Consider the following 17,592-nt stretch of genomic DNA (forward strand, 5'->3'; position numbering starts at 1 on the left):
GGAAGACATCACTTTGGATTATTGAGCAGTTTTCTAGAGTCCCTTAGCCCTTGACGGAGTAGTAGCGGCTTGAGGAATGGTTGGTTGTATAGCTGGACATCTGACCCAGATTCACGTAGAGCCTGTGCAGTCTGCGGGATACCAGAGAACAAACCAAAAGAAGATGCTTGGCCACCCAAGCCTAAAGATGGAGCTCTGTTGGAACCTGTGAGGCGCTGCGACGTCACAAAACGCATGGATTGGGGAGTCAGAAAGAGCTTGAGATGAAAGTCTAGAGGTTCTTTCAACTATACCTAGGAGACCCTGAGTTCGCAGTGAGTCTGCTCTATACAGGCCATTTGACCTCTGATTACTGATAGACTGACTAGAAACAGTTAGAGCAAGGTAACAAGCTTGGCATATGCATGGGACTCAGGGGTATTCTTGCTAGAGAGGCTTTGAGAAAGGTGCGAAATGCCACCATAACTTGTGCTACCATCCTGTGCAGAAACAAACTGTCTAGAATCTCCTGATGAGCCTCCTGCTGAAGTCAGGGAAGAGAACCTACTCTGCATCGGAGAGCTTTGAGACAGAGAGCTACCCTGTGACACAACTGCACCTGAAGTTAAGGATGGCTGGCGCGAAACAGACGTTCCGAAGCTTTGCGAGATCCCGAAGCAAAGATGATTGGAAACACTGATCCGAAGCGCGATTCAAAATACCCACGTCACGTGACAACGGCTAAATGAAGCGTCAAGAGGCTTGTTCGACTTGAACCGGCGCTGCACAGACCGATCGGTTGATGACATCAGAGTACCGCGAGAGCGATTAGAGAGCAGACGGCTCCTTATGCTTTTGAATCGCTCTCGCGGTACTTTGATGTCATCAACCGATCGGTCTGCGCAGCGCCGGTTCAAGTCGAACAAGCCTTAAGTGTTTCATCAGGTGGAGTGCTCCTCCGAATCAGGGTTTCATTGATTGGTCGGTTCGGGAACAAATCACACAATCACACAGTATAAAAGTTTTGTTTGGTTTTGAGATAGCGGATTTTTGGTGATATAGTGACATTTATAGTGCGATTTGTTTAGTTAGGCTATATTTAGGAATTAATTTACATTTACACATTGACTTAGAGACACACAGAGTACATATAGTGACACATTAATAGATGCATTGATATATATATATATATATATATATATATAGATTAATAGATAGATACATATATTACAGATACATATAGATTATTAGATAGATAGGCTACATATAAAATAGATAGATAGATAGATAGATAGATAGATAGATAGATAGATAGATAGATAGATAGATAGATAGATAGATAGATAGATAGATAGATAGATAGATAGAAATGGAGGCTCCACAGAAGAGATGCCGTACATCTGTGGTGTGGGAGCATTTCCATTTGGAAACCCCAAATAAAGTGAGATGTGTGTATTGTGATTGGCAGCTAGCCTACTGCAACAATACATCATCCATGATGCGCCATTTGAGGAACATTCATCCTGCCATTCTGCAGGGTGCAGAGGATGGTAGTGTTCCCCCTGTACCAAGGCCTGCTACTGACACTGCTGGGCCATCTAAGCAAGGTATGCATTGTTTGAAATATAGGCTAATTATAAGTGAAATATAATAACTAAGTGTTGGGCCATTGTTTAGAAAGGCCATGGACTAAGACATGCCTAACATCCCAATCACAACTGCCAATCACTTTAAAAACAAATGTTGTCAATATAATATTATACTTTGTGAATATACATTTTATATGTCTACATATGAGTACCCAATCTACAGCCAAGACATAATTTTGTTTTTTTGTAATTGTTGTATTTCTATAATGCACTTTATCTTTCTCTGCACACTGAGCATAAATATTCATAACATAACTTTGTTTAGGAAGGTTTCCAAATGAACCAGTAGACTACTTTCACAGTAGGCTACTATTTTTCCAATATATTTGTCTGAAAGTATGTTTTATCTTCTCTTTTAAAAGGCAGACAGAGGGAATTGGATGAGGCTCTTCTGAACATGGTGGTGAAGGATCTGCAGCCCTTCACCATCGTGGAGGATGAGGGGTTCAGGGCCTTTGTGAACAAGCCTGATCCAAGCTATGTCCTCCCATCCCGGAAGGTGCTTAAAACAATGGTCAGCGAAAGGTACAACACAACCAAGGAGAAGACAATGGAGGACCTACAAAAGGTGGAATTTGTTAGCCTTACGGCTGACATGTGGTCTTCCATTAATATGGATGGATATCTTGGTGTAACATGCCATTACATAACACCAGAGGCAACAATGGCAACTGTTTTACTGGGTGTAAGGAGGTTTTACCAAACCCACACAGCCCAGCATCTCATGGAGGCTAAAGCCTTGCTAATGGCTGAGTGGGGAATAACCTCCAAAGTTCACTGCATGGTGACTGACAATGCATCCAACATGATCCTAAGTGCCCAGCTACTCAACCTTCGCCATGTCCCATGTTTTGCTCATAATTTGAATTTGATAGTGAAAAAGGCCCTGGATCAAACCCCAGTCATCAATGAAATTCGCCAGAAAGCCAGAAAGATAGTGGGGTTGTTCAGATCCAGCTGCAAAGCAAAGGACAAGCTTGTGGAGATGCAGAGCTTGATGGGCAGACCAAGTCTGAAAATGATACAGGAGGTTGAAACGAGATGGAACAGCACATTCGACATGCTACAACGCTTGTATGAGCAACGTGAGCCAGTGGGTGCTGCACTTGCCAATTTAAACAGTGATACTGCTCCCCTGACAAGTCTTGAGTATGACATTATTCAACAGTCATTGACACTTCTTCAACCATTCAAACTAGCAACAACTAAGCTCATACCACTGTACAGGATGTTGCAGCACAAGCTTGCACAGAAAAAAGGAAATGCAACACAGGAATCAACTGTACAATTAGGTAGGACACTATGACCATACGTGTAATTGGCCATAACTCTCATATTGTTGTCATTATTTTAATTAATATGGTTTTCTCTTGTGTTGGCTCATAGGCTCACATCTACAAGAAGGTCTGCACTCCAGATGTGGAGGGTACGAGACTTTTAGAGCCTTGGCACTGGCTACACAGCTCGACCCAAGGTTTAAAAATGTGGCTTTTGGAAATCCTGCCAAAGCCCTGGATGCTGAAAAGCACATCACACTGGAGTTTGCTTCACTGATGCGTTCAAACACAACTCCTGGTGAGTTTCAGTCTATGTTATCTTATGTAATGTGATTCATGAAATTTATACTTCATATGTGTTGTCAGTTTATGATTTGTTACTAATTGCAGTTTTCTTTTAATTCAGAACCACAAATGTCAACATCAGGCCCATCATCACCAACACCAGTTGAAACACAAGACAGTTTATGGGAACATTTTGACAATCGTATCCGTGAGACCCAGATGATACACAATCCTACAGCTGATGCCACAGTGGAAGTGAAAAAATACCTCAGCGATGCGTTTTTGCCCAGAACTCATGATCCTCTAACTTACTGGAAAGAGAGAGCAGTAATCTTTCCTCATTTGTATGTCCTAGCTAAAAAATATCTTTGTATGCCAGCAACAAGTGTCCCTTGTGAGAGAATTTTTTCAAAGGCTGGAGAAATTATCTGTAAAAAAAGTAGGCTGAGTCCTTCAACAGCAGAGAAATTAATATTTTTGAATAAAAATCTATAAGAAAGGGAGACATTGTGGCTTGATTTATTTTTATTAATATTCATTTTTCATGACCAAAATCACATTATGCAATGTGAAGAGACTACAGGTTACAAGCTTCATATATTACAAAAATACAATAATAAAAAAAAAAAACTAACACATTTTTTTATTAGCTCTTTGTAAAGGTTGTTTCAGATCAACACCTGCAAGTGACCACTAGGTGTCACCGTGGAGACGGGTTTCGGATTGATTCGAAGCCTCTAAACAAAATGGCACATTTGCTTCGACTGTTTCATTGCTTCACGAAGCCTCGATCTGCCCATCACTACCTGAAGTCTGAATACCTCGTGAAGGGTTCCATCTTTGGGACACAGAATAGCTTTGAGACGCTTGGTTGGTTTGGCTGGCAACATCTTGGGGTGAGGACAATGATACACAATGACAATTATAGGATTGAGATGCAGGGACAAACTGACTTGTGGCTGCAGTGATCCACCATAAGTGGTGCTTCCCTGAAGGCTGAATGGAGTAGAGGACCCTGACTGGAAATGTGAGCCATAGCTAGAAGTAAACCCCTTCTGTAAACTCTGGACTATAGCAGACACACTGGCAACATCTTGGGGCGAGGACAATGATACACAACGACAATTAAAGGAGGATGGAGATGCAGGGGTAAACTGACTTGTGGTGGCTTGGGGCTTCAGTGACCCACCGTAAGTGGTGCTTCCCTGAAGGCTGAATGGAGTAGAGGACCCTAACACTGTGCCATAGCTAGAGGTTAACTGCTTCAGTGAACCTCTCTTCAGGAGTCTGTTAGCGAATAAACTTGAGCCCACTTCTTCAGGCAAAGTCCCAGTCACAGGGACCTCTGACACAGAAGACTGGACTGCATGAGGTGAGAAAGTATTGTCAGAAGGCTGACCCCACTGGTGGTGGGCATTTGAATAAGCTCCACCTGTGAATTTAGACAACATAGAAAGTTGTCTAGACAAACCTCACAATAAAATTAAAAAAAATGAAAGACAAGAAAAAAAAAAGAAAGGTTACCTTTAAATCCATAAGCATTCTTCAAAGACATCAGGAAGATGATAAACAAGAGTAACCTAAAAGTATGTGTGTATAATATATATATATATATATATATATATATAAATTAAATGCATGACATAAAAGTAAACTCAATGTCTTCAGAATCATTCATAAACAGAATGAATAAACTCACTTTTTCCACCCTTGATCCATGGCAAACAAAAAACCCACAGTACTCCAAAACCCCAGTATTTATGTTCTCAAACCACTACACAGAGGCTACAAATACAAGCATACATGTAGCTCGAGATAAGTATATTTTATAGGCCCTCATTAGTCCAAGTAGAGACAATAACTAATTACATGAAACATCATTCACCTGGGAAACTAACTGGCTGTTAAAAGATAATTGATGATTGTTGAAATGAAGGCTCTGATACCCTCTGCTGTTTAAACATTGTAAAGCAGGTAATTAATTCAGACTTTCCTCTAATATCTAGGATATGCTCACATACCTTACACAAAATATGCCTGATCATCGCAGGATGACCTTTATGAATTGTTTCTTATATGTAATGTCATAATTTTAGGATTGGGCACATGCAGAAGTAAGAACAAAGCTGTTTATGCTAAATTGGGTGGAGTCTAAAAACAATCCTGTACATTTTCTTATTGTCTGATTTAGCACGTCACATGGACATGGTTAAGCAAAACTACAAATGTGTTTGAACATTTGAGAACCACTGTGCTTTGTAAAGTCCCTAGTACCCTGTAGTATTATATGTGATTACTTTCATCATGATCATTAATTTACACCACATCAAAGTTTATTTGACGAAGCAAGTGGTCACATACATATTTCCAATATAGTGTTCATGCATTAGGATAATCACTTCATTATGAATTTCACTTGATATTACGCACTGTATCACAGTAAATATTTATGGCACTAAAATAAACTATAATAAATACATTTCTTACACAACTATAAATAACATTTTTATACACAACGTAAATTAACTAGCAGTACGACAACATGAAAAAAAATATTGCTCAGTGTTTGGATTTCTTTGATTTGATAGGGCCACTGTGCTTATCTATTCCCTTTTAATGCATTCTATGAACATATGGCTTCCTTTATACTTTATGATACATATGTACTTATTAGATATGTAGTAAATTCATTATAATGATGACAAATTCATAGAATACATTAAGCCATTATACATTAATCTTGGCACTTTTTAAAATAAATAAGTGACTGTTTTGTGATTTATACTAGTAGTTTGTCAGTTCAAAAATTTTGCAGACTAAGCGAAAAGTTGGCCTTTACATCATATACCACTTGGTCAGAACACTTTTTGACACACTGAGCCACACACAAAATAACTTCCACACTATAGTGTAGCGACGATATTCATACAATATTTTCTTTACTACTTAGTACTTAGCAAAACTTTCACAATAAATAAATACCAAGAGCAGCAATGAAAAACAATATTGTAATCCGTCAGTGTAGACTTGGTGTACTTGATTTGATCAGAGAGATTGAGTAACATCTAGAAGTATAGAAGACAAATTCATAACTGACTGAAAGACAAAGTGAATGAACAAGGAAGAAAGCAAGTCTAATGTTTGGAGTCTCGGGGATAAAACTCAGCCAGAGTGCTCTGAGGAATCCTCTTCAGCATCTCTTTTGGGAAGATTCTCAAGAGCTGCCAGCCGATGTCCAATGTTTCGAACACAGTTCGATTCTCATATGCACCTGTGATAAAAAAAACATGTTAGGTTCATTCTGAAGTAATATATATGTAGTACAGCCCATTGCCATTCACGGAATTTGATTACATTTGATAAAAAAAATACACTCATTTTTTTTTTCATTCTAAATGTCCTTTCACACCAAACTTGAATAATGTGAAAAAAAAAGAAGAAAAAAGGATTTAGAATGCAAACAATTCATTCCTAAAAAGCTATTCACACCGGCGTGAACATTTGCTGAACAACAAACTAAAGTTTTTATTTCTTTGTACGGTGCTGAAACAGCGTTGACAAATAAAGTTATAATCGTCGGGTCATGTGACTGTAACCATTGCAGGTACACATAGCACTACATCTCAACGTGCCAATAAGCATTACAAAAATAATACAAAATTCAGAATTATTTGAAAGTGATAAAGATAAAAAATGCAAGCATTTGGTATGGCTTGGTTTGAAAGGGCAAATAGTTCCCCAAAAAATGAAAATTCTGTAATCATTCACTCATCCTATAATCATTCACTCATTTGTTCTGCTGAACACAAAAGAAGATACTTTGAAGAATGTGGGAAACCAAACAGTTGCTTGTCCCCATTGATTTCCATAGCATGAAAAAATACTAGGCAAGTCAATGGGGACCACAAACGGTTTGGTTATCCACATTATTCAAAATATATTCTTTTCTGTTCAACAGAACATAGAAACTCAAACAGGTTTAGAACAAATAAGTAAGTAAATGATGACAGGATTTTTGTTTTTGGGTGAACTATCCCTTTAAGATAAGATTTTTACATCATTCCACATGTGCCCTCTTGTTGTTACTTACCCTGGGCAATAAAGTTCTTCTCAAACTTCTGTAAGAACTCCAAGTACAACAAGTCATCCGATGTCAGTGCTTCTTCCCCAACCACGGCCTTCATTGCTTGCACATCTTTCCCGATAGCATAGCAAGCATACTGCAAAAGAGGACATGCCTTGTCACAGACGAGTCAAATATCCATACACAATTAACTCAAACATTAGATAAATAAAATAAACATTTGCATGAAAAAAAATAAAAATATTATTTGTGAAATAAGTGCTTTGGTCATAATACAGGTGTTGTTCTTTCTTCATGTCTTTACAATTTACAATACCATTCAAATATTTGGGATAGAAAGTTTATATATTTATTTTTTTAAATAATTTCTATTCATTCATTTAGCAAGGATGCATTAAACTGTTCAAAAGTGGAAAAAGACTCTTCATAAAATTTCAAAAGACTCTTCTTTCTATTTCAAATACATGCTGTTCTTTTTGAACATTCTGTTCATCAAAGGATCCTGGAAAAACTGTTTTTAACATTGATAATAATAATAAATGTTTCTTGGGCATTAAATCAGCATATTAGAATGATTTCTGAAGGACCATGTGACACTAAAGTCTGGAGTAATGATGCTGTAAATTCAGCTTTGTCATCACATAAACAAATTATAATTTATAATATTAAAATAGAAAGCAGGCATTTTAAATGTAAATAATTTCACAATTTTACTGTTTTTATGGTGAGTAAAGAGATTTCTTTCAAAAAATATTACAAACCCCAAACTTCTGAACTTCTGAGTAATGCATGTTCATCCATACTTACCAGCTGATTAGAAACATCTGAGTGGTCTTTGCGTGTCATTCCTTCGCCAATGGCAGATTTCATCAATCGAGACAAAGAAGGTAGTACATTGATAGGAGGATAGATCTGCATAGAAATATCAATAGTTGGTATAAAACAGCACATGAGATTTATTAAAGTGTTTTTTCACCCAAAAATGAAAATTCTGTCATTGTTTACTTAAACTCATGTTGTACCAAACCAGTAAGACTTTCGTTCATCTTCGGAACACAAATGAAGACATTTTTACTACAATCTGAGTGTTTTCTGTCCCTCCATTGACAGTTATGCAACTATCACTTTGACTCTTCAAAATGTTCATAAAGAAAAGGCAAAACTAATCCATATGAATTGAGTGGTTTAGTCAAGATTCTCTGAAGAGACACAATCGCTTTAATGCTGAAAAGATTTAATTTAGGCTTTTATTCACATATAAACAATCAACTCGCACATCAGTTACAGTGTTACACAGCACGTTTGAGCTTGGACTAAACCACTCAATTCATATGGATTAGTTTTACAATCTCTTTATGATTTTTTGAAGCGTCAAAGTGGTAGTTGTGTTACGTCCACAGCCGAAAGGTTTTGTTTGTGGGTACCCAAGCTGTGCGGTTTCTCTCTCTCCCTGTCTCTCTTCGTAGGAGAATGGCTTCCACCTGATGCCAATAATTAATGCCCTGCTGTGATTGGATGCTAGGAGGGGAAGGAGGGTATTTAACCATCCTCAGAGCAGTGTTGATGGTGTGCAACGGCTGTGAGGTCTCATCTTCAACCCCAGACCTGATGCTTTGTTGAATCAAGTAGTGGATAGTGTGGTGCAACTCTATCTTGTTTTGGTGTTCTACATAGTTTCTCTCTTTAGTCCCTTTTTGATCACTCGATGATTGAGCTTTATAGAGGTAGAAGTGAGTGTTAATTTTCATTATTTATGGTATGGCTCAATTAATCTGTTTTGCCTCTTACTTGCAATTTGCAAGTTAATGATTTCTTTCTTTATTTTGGGGTTAGTAGGGAGGTGGGTGCCATTTATTTTGACTAACTTTTTCTCCTGTTTATGTTAGCAAGGGAGTTAGCTTATTTTGCTGTACTCTTTGTTTCTTTTAGTTTAATTAAGTAGTTTGGTTAATAAGGAGTTAGATTATGTTTATTGTTTTGACAATACCCCCTTCTGAATCTGAGACCACCTTTTTCTTTTGTTTGATTTGTAAATAAAAGCTATTTTCTTTAATGAGAGAATCAGGAAAACGTAACAGTTGCATAGTTGTCAATGGAGATTACAGAAAGCTCTCAGATTGTAGTAAAAATATCTTCATTTGTGTTACGAAGATGAACGAAAGTCTTACGGGTTTGGAACAACACGAGGGAGGGTAAATGACAGAATCTTCATTTTTGGGTGAACTATCCCTTTAATGAAGTATTCGACTAATGTTTCCTGTAAGCTTGTTTCCATTACTTGCCTGTCTGTTATGAAGCTGTCTGTCCACATAAATTTGACCCTCAGTGATGTAGCCAGTTAAATCCGGAATAGGATGGGTAATATCTGAAGATAATAGTAAGCAAACCATTAAAGTAGTAAGCAAACCATTTATGATGATATAAGGATTAAAAGATGAGTAGGTAAATGTTTGCTGACCATCGTTGGGCATAGTGAGGATTGGGATTTGGGTGATGGAGCCATTGCGTCCCTCCACACGTCCGGCCCTCTCGTATATCGTGGCCAGATCGGTGTACATGTAACCTGGGAAACCACGTCGACCAGGAACCTCTTCTCTAGCCGCAGAGACCTTTAAGATGATGATAGAGTTTAATGCATAGCAATGAGTAGCAAGTTTAGAATTAATCCTAACGGCTGTCAGTATAAATTCACACATTATATCGTACCTCTCGTAAAGCCTCGGCATAAGAGCTCATGTCAGTCAATATGACCAGCACGTGTTTCTCACACTGGTAAGCCAGAAACTCAGCTGCGGTAAGTGCAAGCCGAGGGGTGATGATGCGTTCTATCCTGCAACAAGTAAATCAAACTCTTTTGTCCCAGTTGCTCCAAAATATATATATTTAAGTCTTATCATGTACTCACATTCATGTTGTTCCAAACCTGCATGACATTTTTAAGGATTGCACATATTACTCTTCTTGAATTCGTTTAGTTTTGGTCTATTTGGAATCATTTAGAACACAAGTCATATAGAATGACATGAGGGTGAGTAAATGATGACAGAATTTCGTTTTTGGGTGAACTATCCCTTTACTTTCAAGAATGTTCAAGATAATACTGACGTGGGATCATTGGCCAAATTTAAAAAGAGGCACACGTTGTCCATGGACCCGTTCTCTTCAAAATCGGACTTAAAAAATCTTGCAGTCTCCATGTTGACCTAAAGATACAACTAATGTCATGAAGATATCCCACTGTTATGGATGCATTTATTTAGATTAAAAACTTTTAATCTGAAGTGCTTCTCACCCCCATGGCAGCAAACACAATGGCAAAGTTATCCTCACTGTAATCCATCACATCTTTCGATTTCTTCACCAATCCCGCCTGACGACAGATCTGTGCAGCAATCTGGGAAAAAAAGAAGAAAAAATTGCATTTTTGGGTAAGGAGAAGCAGTCAAACAACAGAAGTGGACATCTGCATGTTAGTGTATTTTTTTTTATTTCTCATTTGATTTAAGCCCAGTTGTTGTTGCTAGGAAACATTGTTTTGTTTACTGTGTTTACTGGTAAATGTGTTTACTATTTGTTCTCATGTCATGTCGCGTGGTTTTTCAGTTTCATTTAGTTAAATACTAAGATGTGGCTAACTAAATTCAATAATGTTTCAGGCAGGTACATTTGAAATAGAAATCTTTTGTAACATTATAAAGGTATGCAAGGTCATTTTAATATATTTAATGCAACGTTGCTGTATAAAAGTATCCACCTCAAAGAAGATGGACTGACAGCGGCCTCACCTCATTGTGGGGTAGACCAGCCGCAGAGAAAATGGGAATTTTTTGTCCTCTGGCAATACTGTTCATGCCATCAATGGCAGAGATGCCGGTCTGGATCATTTCCTCAGGATAAATACGACACTGTGGATTAATAGGCTGACCTGCAGGAAGCAATTTGATTGTACATATATCATCAATATTAAAAAAAACACTGATGACAATTTATGAACATAACAGTTTATGTGTTGCATCACAGCCTCATTGAAATGTACCCATGATGTCTAAGTAGTCCTCCGCCAACACTGTAGGCCCTCGATCAATCGGCTTTCCTGATCCGTTGAACACACGCCCTGTAATAGACTTCAAGTTTAACCAAATACACATAATAAAAAACATCACATGGCTTCAAAATGCCTCTTTTTTTATTATTACCCAGCATATCCTCGGACACAGGTGTACGCAAAATGTCCCCAGTAAATTCACACGTGGTTTTTTTGGCATCAATACCAGATGTTCCCTCAAACACCTAAAAATGAAATAATGAGATGCTACAGATCAGATTACAAAATGGTGGGAAAAAGTAAAAATGTAGGTCTATTTCAGAAGGTGTTATTCCCTGACCTGAACCACAGCTTTGGAGCCTGTGACCTCCAGCACTTGTCCGCTCCTCTTGGTGCCATCAGGGAGAGTCAGATGGACAATCTCAGCATACCTGGGAAACTGTTAACCAGGTAACCAGTTAACATTGCATCAAAAACATCAATGTAATCCAGTAATTTCCAAACAAATTAGCTGATGTTTGCAGAAATCCAATACCTTCACTTGATCCAAAATCACCAGGGGTCCATTAACACCTGCCACGGTTTTATACGCTGAGCACAAAATAAACATGAATGTCACAACACAAGAGTGTTTTCATAGTCCAGATCAAATCACAAACACAACTAAGGTACGCAAATTCAGCATAAGGGTTTTCTCTTAATTACATGAAGAAAATCTGTAAGCACTGCATTAAGGAAAACAAATACAGTAAAAAATAAAACACATCACCTGATAAAATATGACATCATGCTATGGTCAAAGTGTCTTAAAAAGAAAAATAAAGAAAACAAATGAGAGTGTGTCATTAATATTATTTGAAAACATAAATAACAGAGATGCTCAGAATAAGAAAATAAAAGGGCATGATGCCTTAGAAATGTGTTATTCCTATCCTAACATTATTTATGCATTTAAGAGATAATTAAGAAACAATTAGATATTTTTATCTTTTAACTAAAACTTTTAACATTTTCATTTAACTTTAAATGTAATTTTTTAAAGCTCCTTGCGTGTTTTGACTTTCAATGCATCTGATGATGCTGTCATCTATGGCAAGCCAATTTAACATTATTCAATTTAACATTACACGCCGCATGCGCGAGAACTGAACAAGAAGTATTAGAAGAAGAACGTTCTCTTCTCAGTTCTCGCGCATGCGTCGTGGAAATCTCTTGAACTCTCGTCTGAGGCCCACAAGGAAGAAAAGGAATAAAGTCGAATAAAGTCGTTATTTTTGTTTTTTTTCCCCGCACAAAAAGTATTCTCGTCGCTTGATAAACTTATAGTTGAGCCACTGTAGTCACATGGAATATTTAAACATTTTCATCAATGACTTTCTGGGCCGTCAAGTTTCATTCCCTTAGGCAGCCTATGTAGCAGTGATCCACCTCTCAGATTTAATCAAAAATATCTTCATTTGTGTTCCGAAGATGAACGAAGGTCTTACGGGGTTGGTACAGCATGGGGGTGAGTAATTAATGACTTAATTTTCATTTTTGGGTGAACTAACCCTTTAAAGCCACTTAATATAAAGTGGGACCGCTTAATATAATTTAAACGGATGAGTTATAAAAAAATTCACCCCCCTCACAGTTGTCATTAAGGCCGTGTGTCCACCAAAGCGTTTTTTCATGCACCTGGCGTAAAATTCAAATTGTTTTCAATGGGAGCAACGCGTTTTTTAAACGCCATGAGCATAACGAGGCGCTGAGCGTGTATTTAACGCTCAAGCGCTGAGCGTTCGGTGTTTTTAACTGGTCGCCAAGAGTTGAAAAATGTTCAACGTTGGATAAAACGCTGGGCTCATCACTGACACTTTTTACACAGCCGTCCAATCACAGTGGAGGAGGGGCGGGACAAATACCACACCGACCAACTGTCACAACATTCTTTCTGTACAACGACATCAACCAGCAGAGCTAACCGAACAAAATGGATGAAAAATATTTTTTTAGTATGGAAAACAAATTATCTACGAAATCAGTTACAAGTAAACTGTGCTGCGGATATTCTGTATCATAGCAACGAATCATCTCAACTGAAAAAAAGCAGCGCTGCCAAAACGCTCTCAAGCACCCACAGCTAGGCGTTTTCAGCAGAGCGTCTAGCATTTTCAGCTGGCTAAAAACGCTTTGGTAGACACACGGCCTAAGGGCAAAATTAGCTATATAAACCAAAACCCCTTTTTTCGCACCAGGCTGTAAACCACATTTTTTTCTGCTGTAAAGTTGGGCATGTTAACATGGGGGGTATTTGGGATTGACTCTAGCCTGTCTCTAGCAGCCAGTTGATGAATTGCAATTTAAGTCACTTCCGTGTTGGTTTCAAGAGAGAGATCAGAAGGTTACCGCTTGGCTTTTACCAAATAAAAGGAAATCAGTATTAATAAAATGCATCTTTGCAATGCAAAGGGAACACAGAAGCTGCATCTGAAGTGGCATTTAGATGCATTCGCACAGACTGTTTGTCTGAATGTGAAATTAAAACCGCCAGTAGGTGGCAGCAAGTCACTGTTAATGAGTGAGTCATTGAGTTTCAAGCGATTCATTCGAACAGCTCATTCATTTAGGAACGAAGCATTTGACCGTCTTAATGAGTGAGTCCTTGAATCATTCATTCAAATGATCCGTTCATTCAGTAACGAAACTGAATGGGGGCATTCTAAGCGCATTTTAATAGACTAAATCATACAGTGAAAGTGTGCACTCTAAATGCACAAGTGCCCTAGTCTAACGGACTAGACTACATCACGTAGTGTTAGTGTATGCGTGCACACTCTGGGTGTGTTTTTGAAAAGTGAGGGACATATAATGTCAGATCGCACATCATTAAAACAAGTAACAACAATCACAATATTATCGTAGACAGTATAGGCTATATCGCAAACACTAGTAGGGGTTCAACAGACTAATCAACTTCAACAGGGTTCCTGCACACTTTTTAAAGTCAAATTTAAGGCTTTTTAAGACCTTTTTAAGACTTGAAGAAATCAAAATTAAGACCGTACATTAGGGGTGTGCAATATTGACAAAAATATATCTCGATATTTTAAACGTTTTGTTGATAATAATTAGATGATATTTTACTGATAAGTGTTTTTGTGCTGGTGCAATGGCTGGTTTAGGCCTGTTGTTGACAGCTGACTCACGAAGATATTCATATTTTTCATATTCTATGCAGTGGTCAGTTCACAGCAGTGACAGAAATGATTAATTAACGTGCAATATTTGCCACCTTAAATTGATTTCCAGGGGCATTTTCACCTATATATGGACATTTTTTCTAAACTTATTTAGAGTTCTGCATCACCTTTTATGTCAAATACTAACATTCAAATTATTCAAATTAAATTATACAGTAATTATACTTATTTATACAATAATACTTAATTACACAATAATTATACAGTACCACCGTTACCAGTCAAATTAAATCATTCAATCAAAATCCATCTTTGCAGTTCAGAGGTGACACAGAAGCAGCATCAGAAGAGGCATTAATATTTACACTCCATTTACAATTGCATAAATAAAGCTATGAGATAGTTTTTAAAAAAATCCATATTCAATATTTAAATATGAAATGATTTCTAATTTTAACGTTTTAATTAAAGGGTACTTTAAATATGAAACTAAAACCGCCAGTAGGCGGCGGCAAGTCACTGTCTTAATACCGTAAGCGAGTTGAGGGAGTCATTCATTCATTCAACCGATTTGTTCAAACGGCTGATTCATTCGGGAAAGAAACAAGTGATTGTTCATTGAATCGTTAAAATGACTCGTTTAAAACGTGGATTTCAGTCAAGAAATCATCGGTGTCTGTTGCATTAGACTCTGCTACGGTTTCATTTTGAAATTCTCGTCAGCGAAATAAAGGGAAAACAAATAATATTGTCAATATGGTGTCTAAAAAGTAACTCACAATGTTAATTTATTTTTAATTTAACTATTGTATAACAAAATATCACACTTGTGCACGGGAAAACGGCACTCTTACTGATGTGATATTCTAATATAAGAACATAATATAAATATAAGACAAAAACTAATTTGGGGACATAGGCCTACCTATAACTGCACTGACACATCGCGCAGTGAAAGCACGAGAGACAAATGCGATGTCAGCTCACGGTGCCTCGTACATCGTTAAAACAATGTCACAGTAGACAATACACATCGCACACCCCTACGCACAAAGAATGAACTTACTACTGAACTGACATCTGCCAACTTTCTTCTTCTCTCCTCTCTCGCGTGCAGGAGACAGACATTATTCTGCCGGCCGCGAATGTGATGCGAATTGTCACGTGAACAAGCAAATCCACAAAGATAGAATAATATAAAATAATACTACGCTAATTAGATAGTTTTAATTTGGAAAACATTTAGATATGTCTAAGTCGAAGTGTCATCTAAAATTTAAGACCTTTCATAAGTAAAAATAAGACTTTATAAGACTTTTTATGGCCTTAAATTTTAAAAATCTAATTTAAGACTTTTTAAGACTTTTTAAGGATCCGCGGGAACCCTGTTCAATGGTCTGCCATTGTCGACAAGTCGCTGATCATTCTTGGCCTAAAGAGGGCGCAACAGGATAATAAATCTTTGAAGTCCACTTTTACACTCCGTTTCAGTTAAAATGTCAAATAAATGCATACTCAGAGAACACTCCACAAGATATGTTTGATTATACCATCTGGATGCTCAAGATTGATTGCGTGAACCCGCTACGTTCTGTTCACATGCTCTAATAATAACAGCTTTGTAGGACTATACATTATTTGGATAACTGGTCAAAAATAGTTCTGTTAAATCTAAATTGTGTTGCATAGAACTGAATAAATAATAATATATTGTTTTTTAATAATAATATATTTCCAGTCCAAATTTAGTGTTACTTTCAATAAAAGTGTGGTTATTTTGTTTTATTGTCTTGTATTTCTTAAAATCAGTTATTGGCCAAGTGTATCCAGAATTTTCAGTTTCTACCCAGAGTTTTCATTTCGGAGTATCCCTAAGATTAATATTTTATTCTGTTTATGTCACTTTCAGTGTAAGCCTATTTTTACTTGGTATTGTACATAATATACAAAATAAAATGTAAAATAAAAATAGGTCCATATGATTTAATTTATGTGAAAAATAATATTTCTATAATTACTAATTTATAACATATACACACACACACACACACACATATATACTGTATATATATATATATATATATATATATATATATATATATATATATATATATATATATATATATATATATATCTGAAATATAATTTTCCTTATTTGGATGGTAGCTATTCAGTTGGTAATAGTTGTTATATGTTATTCTGGAAGTAATGAAAAAAGAACTAGTAAGAAAAATAAATACTAACTTAGTTAATAGTCTAAAAATGCTGAAACGGCTTGCCACTCCATCACGATGCAGATTCTACACGCATCAACCTAAATCCTGCATCATGTTGATTTATTAACATCTAATGTGATGAAAATCCAACCAATCATTCGTTTCATTTTTTAGATCATGCAATTACAGGTAAACAATATGCATGAACAGGGAATATACCCTCTAGTTAGTAAACCCTAGCTTATTTACCTGACTGCATAACGTATTTATCATAAATGTACAACATCAGAAATCTTAAAATGTTTTAGGTCTACAGTTGAAAATAACAGGATGATTAGCAGATTCAGTGTAAATTAAATACAAAACACGTCCTTAATTTGTTGCGCCATACACACATCATTGTATCGCACTAGTGGGGCTCTGTTTGTAAGGGCCCTTCATAGTCAGCAATGTACACTCACTCAATCTCGGCTGAGAAATGTAGTCACGAGTCACGGCAAGAACATTTTCCCGAACGGCGACGTGTTTGGTCCCGGTAACCGCAGATGATATTTCGCTGACAGCTCCGCTCACCATTCCCCTAAGAGCCTTCATGATGACTACAATACACAAAAATCACTAAAGGTCTGAAGCTAAGCGTAACAACACGGCTGCACATGCGCAATAGTGCTTATGTGTTTCTCCCCCTCCCCTTTTCAAAATCGACGCAGTGGACGATGACGCCCTCTAGAGGAGTATGAGTGGTTGACACGATAAACCATGACGGGAGCCTATAACATCCTATGCAGTATAGGGAGCCTATAACAGTATATTTTATACAATTTTCTCTAGATATTACAATATATTTTTGGAATAACAATGTGAGTAAAAAGTTT

At 37.1% G+C, this 17,592-nt stretch overlaps 1 protein-coding gene and 1 long non-coding RNA gene across 2 annotated transcripts; both read right to left on the minus strand.

Moving 5' to 3' along the window:
• Positions 1-231: 231 nt before the first annotated feature.
• On the minus strand, positions 232-4,982 carry LOC143750107 (uncharacterized). Its single transcript, XR_013207110.1, has 4 exons — positions 4,890-4,982; positions 4,715-4,770; positions 3,997-4,622; positions 232-598 (listed from the first exon to the last, which is right to left on the minus strand). It is a non-coding gene; the product is annotated as an uncharacterized LOC143750107 (long non-coding RNA).
• A 519-nt stretch (positions 4,983-5,501) lies between these two features.
• atp6v1b2 (ATPase H+ transporting V1 subunit B2) lies at positions 5,502-17,413 on the minus strand. The gene is made up of 14 exons (XM_077242957.1): positions 17,179-17,413; positions 11,855-11,910; positions 11,660-11,758; positions 11,471-11,564; positions 11,311-11,388; positions 11,060-11,199; positions 10,567-10,668; positions 10,380-10,477; positions 9,981-10,104; positions 9,733-9,883; positions 9,557-9,639; positions 8,082-8,186; positions 7,281-7,410; positions 5,502-6,461 (listed from the first exon to the last, which is right to left on the minus strand). Exons 1-14 carry the CDS (start codon positions 17,309-17,311, stop codon positions 6,325-6,327), a joined length of 1,530 nt encoding a protein of 509 aa, XP_077099072.1. The 5' UTR covers positions 17,312-17,413; the 3' UTR covers positions 5,502-6,324.
• Positions 17,414-17,592: the final 179 nt, after the last annotated feature.

Source organism: Siphateles boraxobius, unplaced genomic scaffold (assembly GCF_051911475.1).
Source record: "Siphateles boraxobius isolate OS27281-9 unplaced genomic scaffold, OSU_SipBor_1 25, whole genome shotgun sequence".
Taxonomy (NCBI): domain Eukaryota; kingdom Metazoa; phylum Chordata; class Actinopteri; order Cypriniformes; family Leuciscidae; genus Siphateles; species Siphateles boraxobius.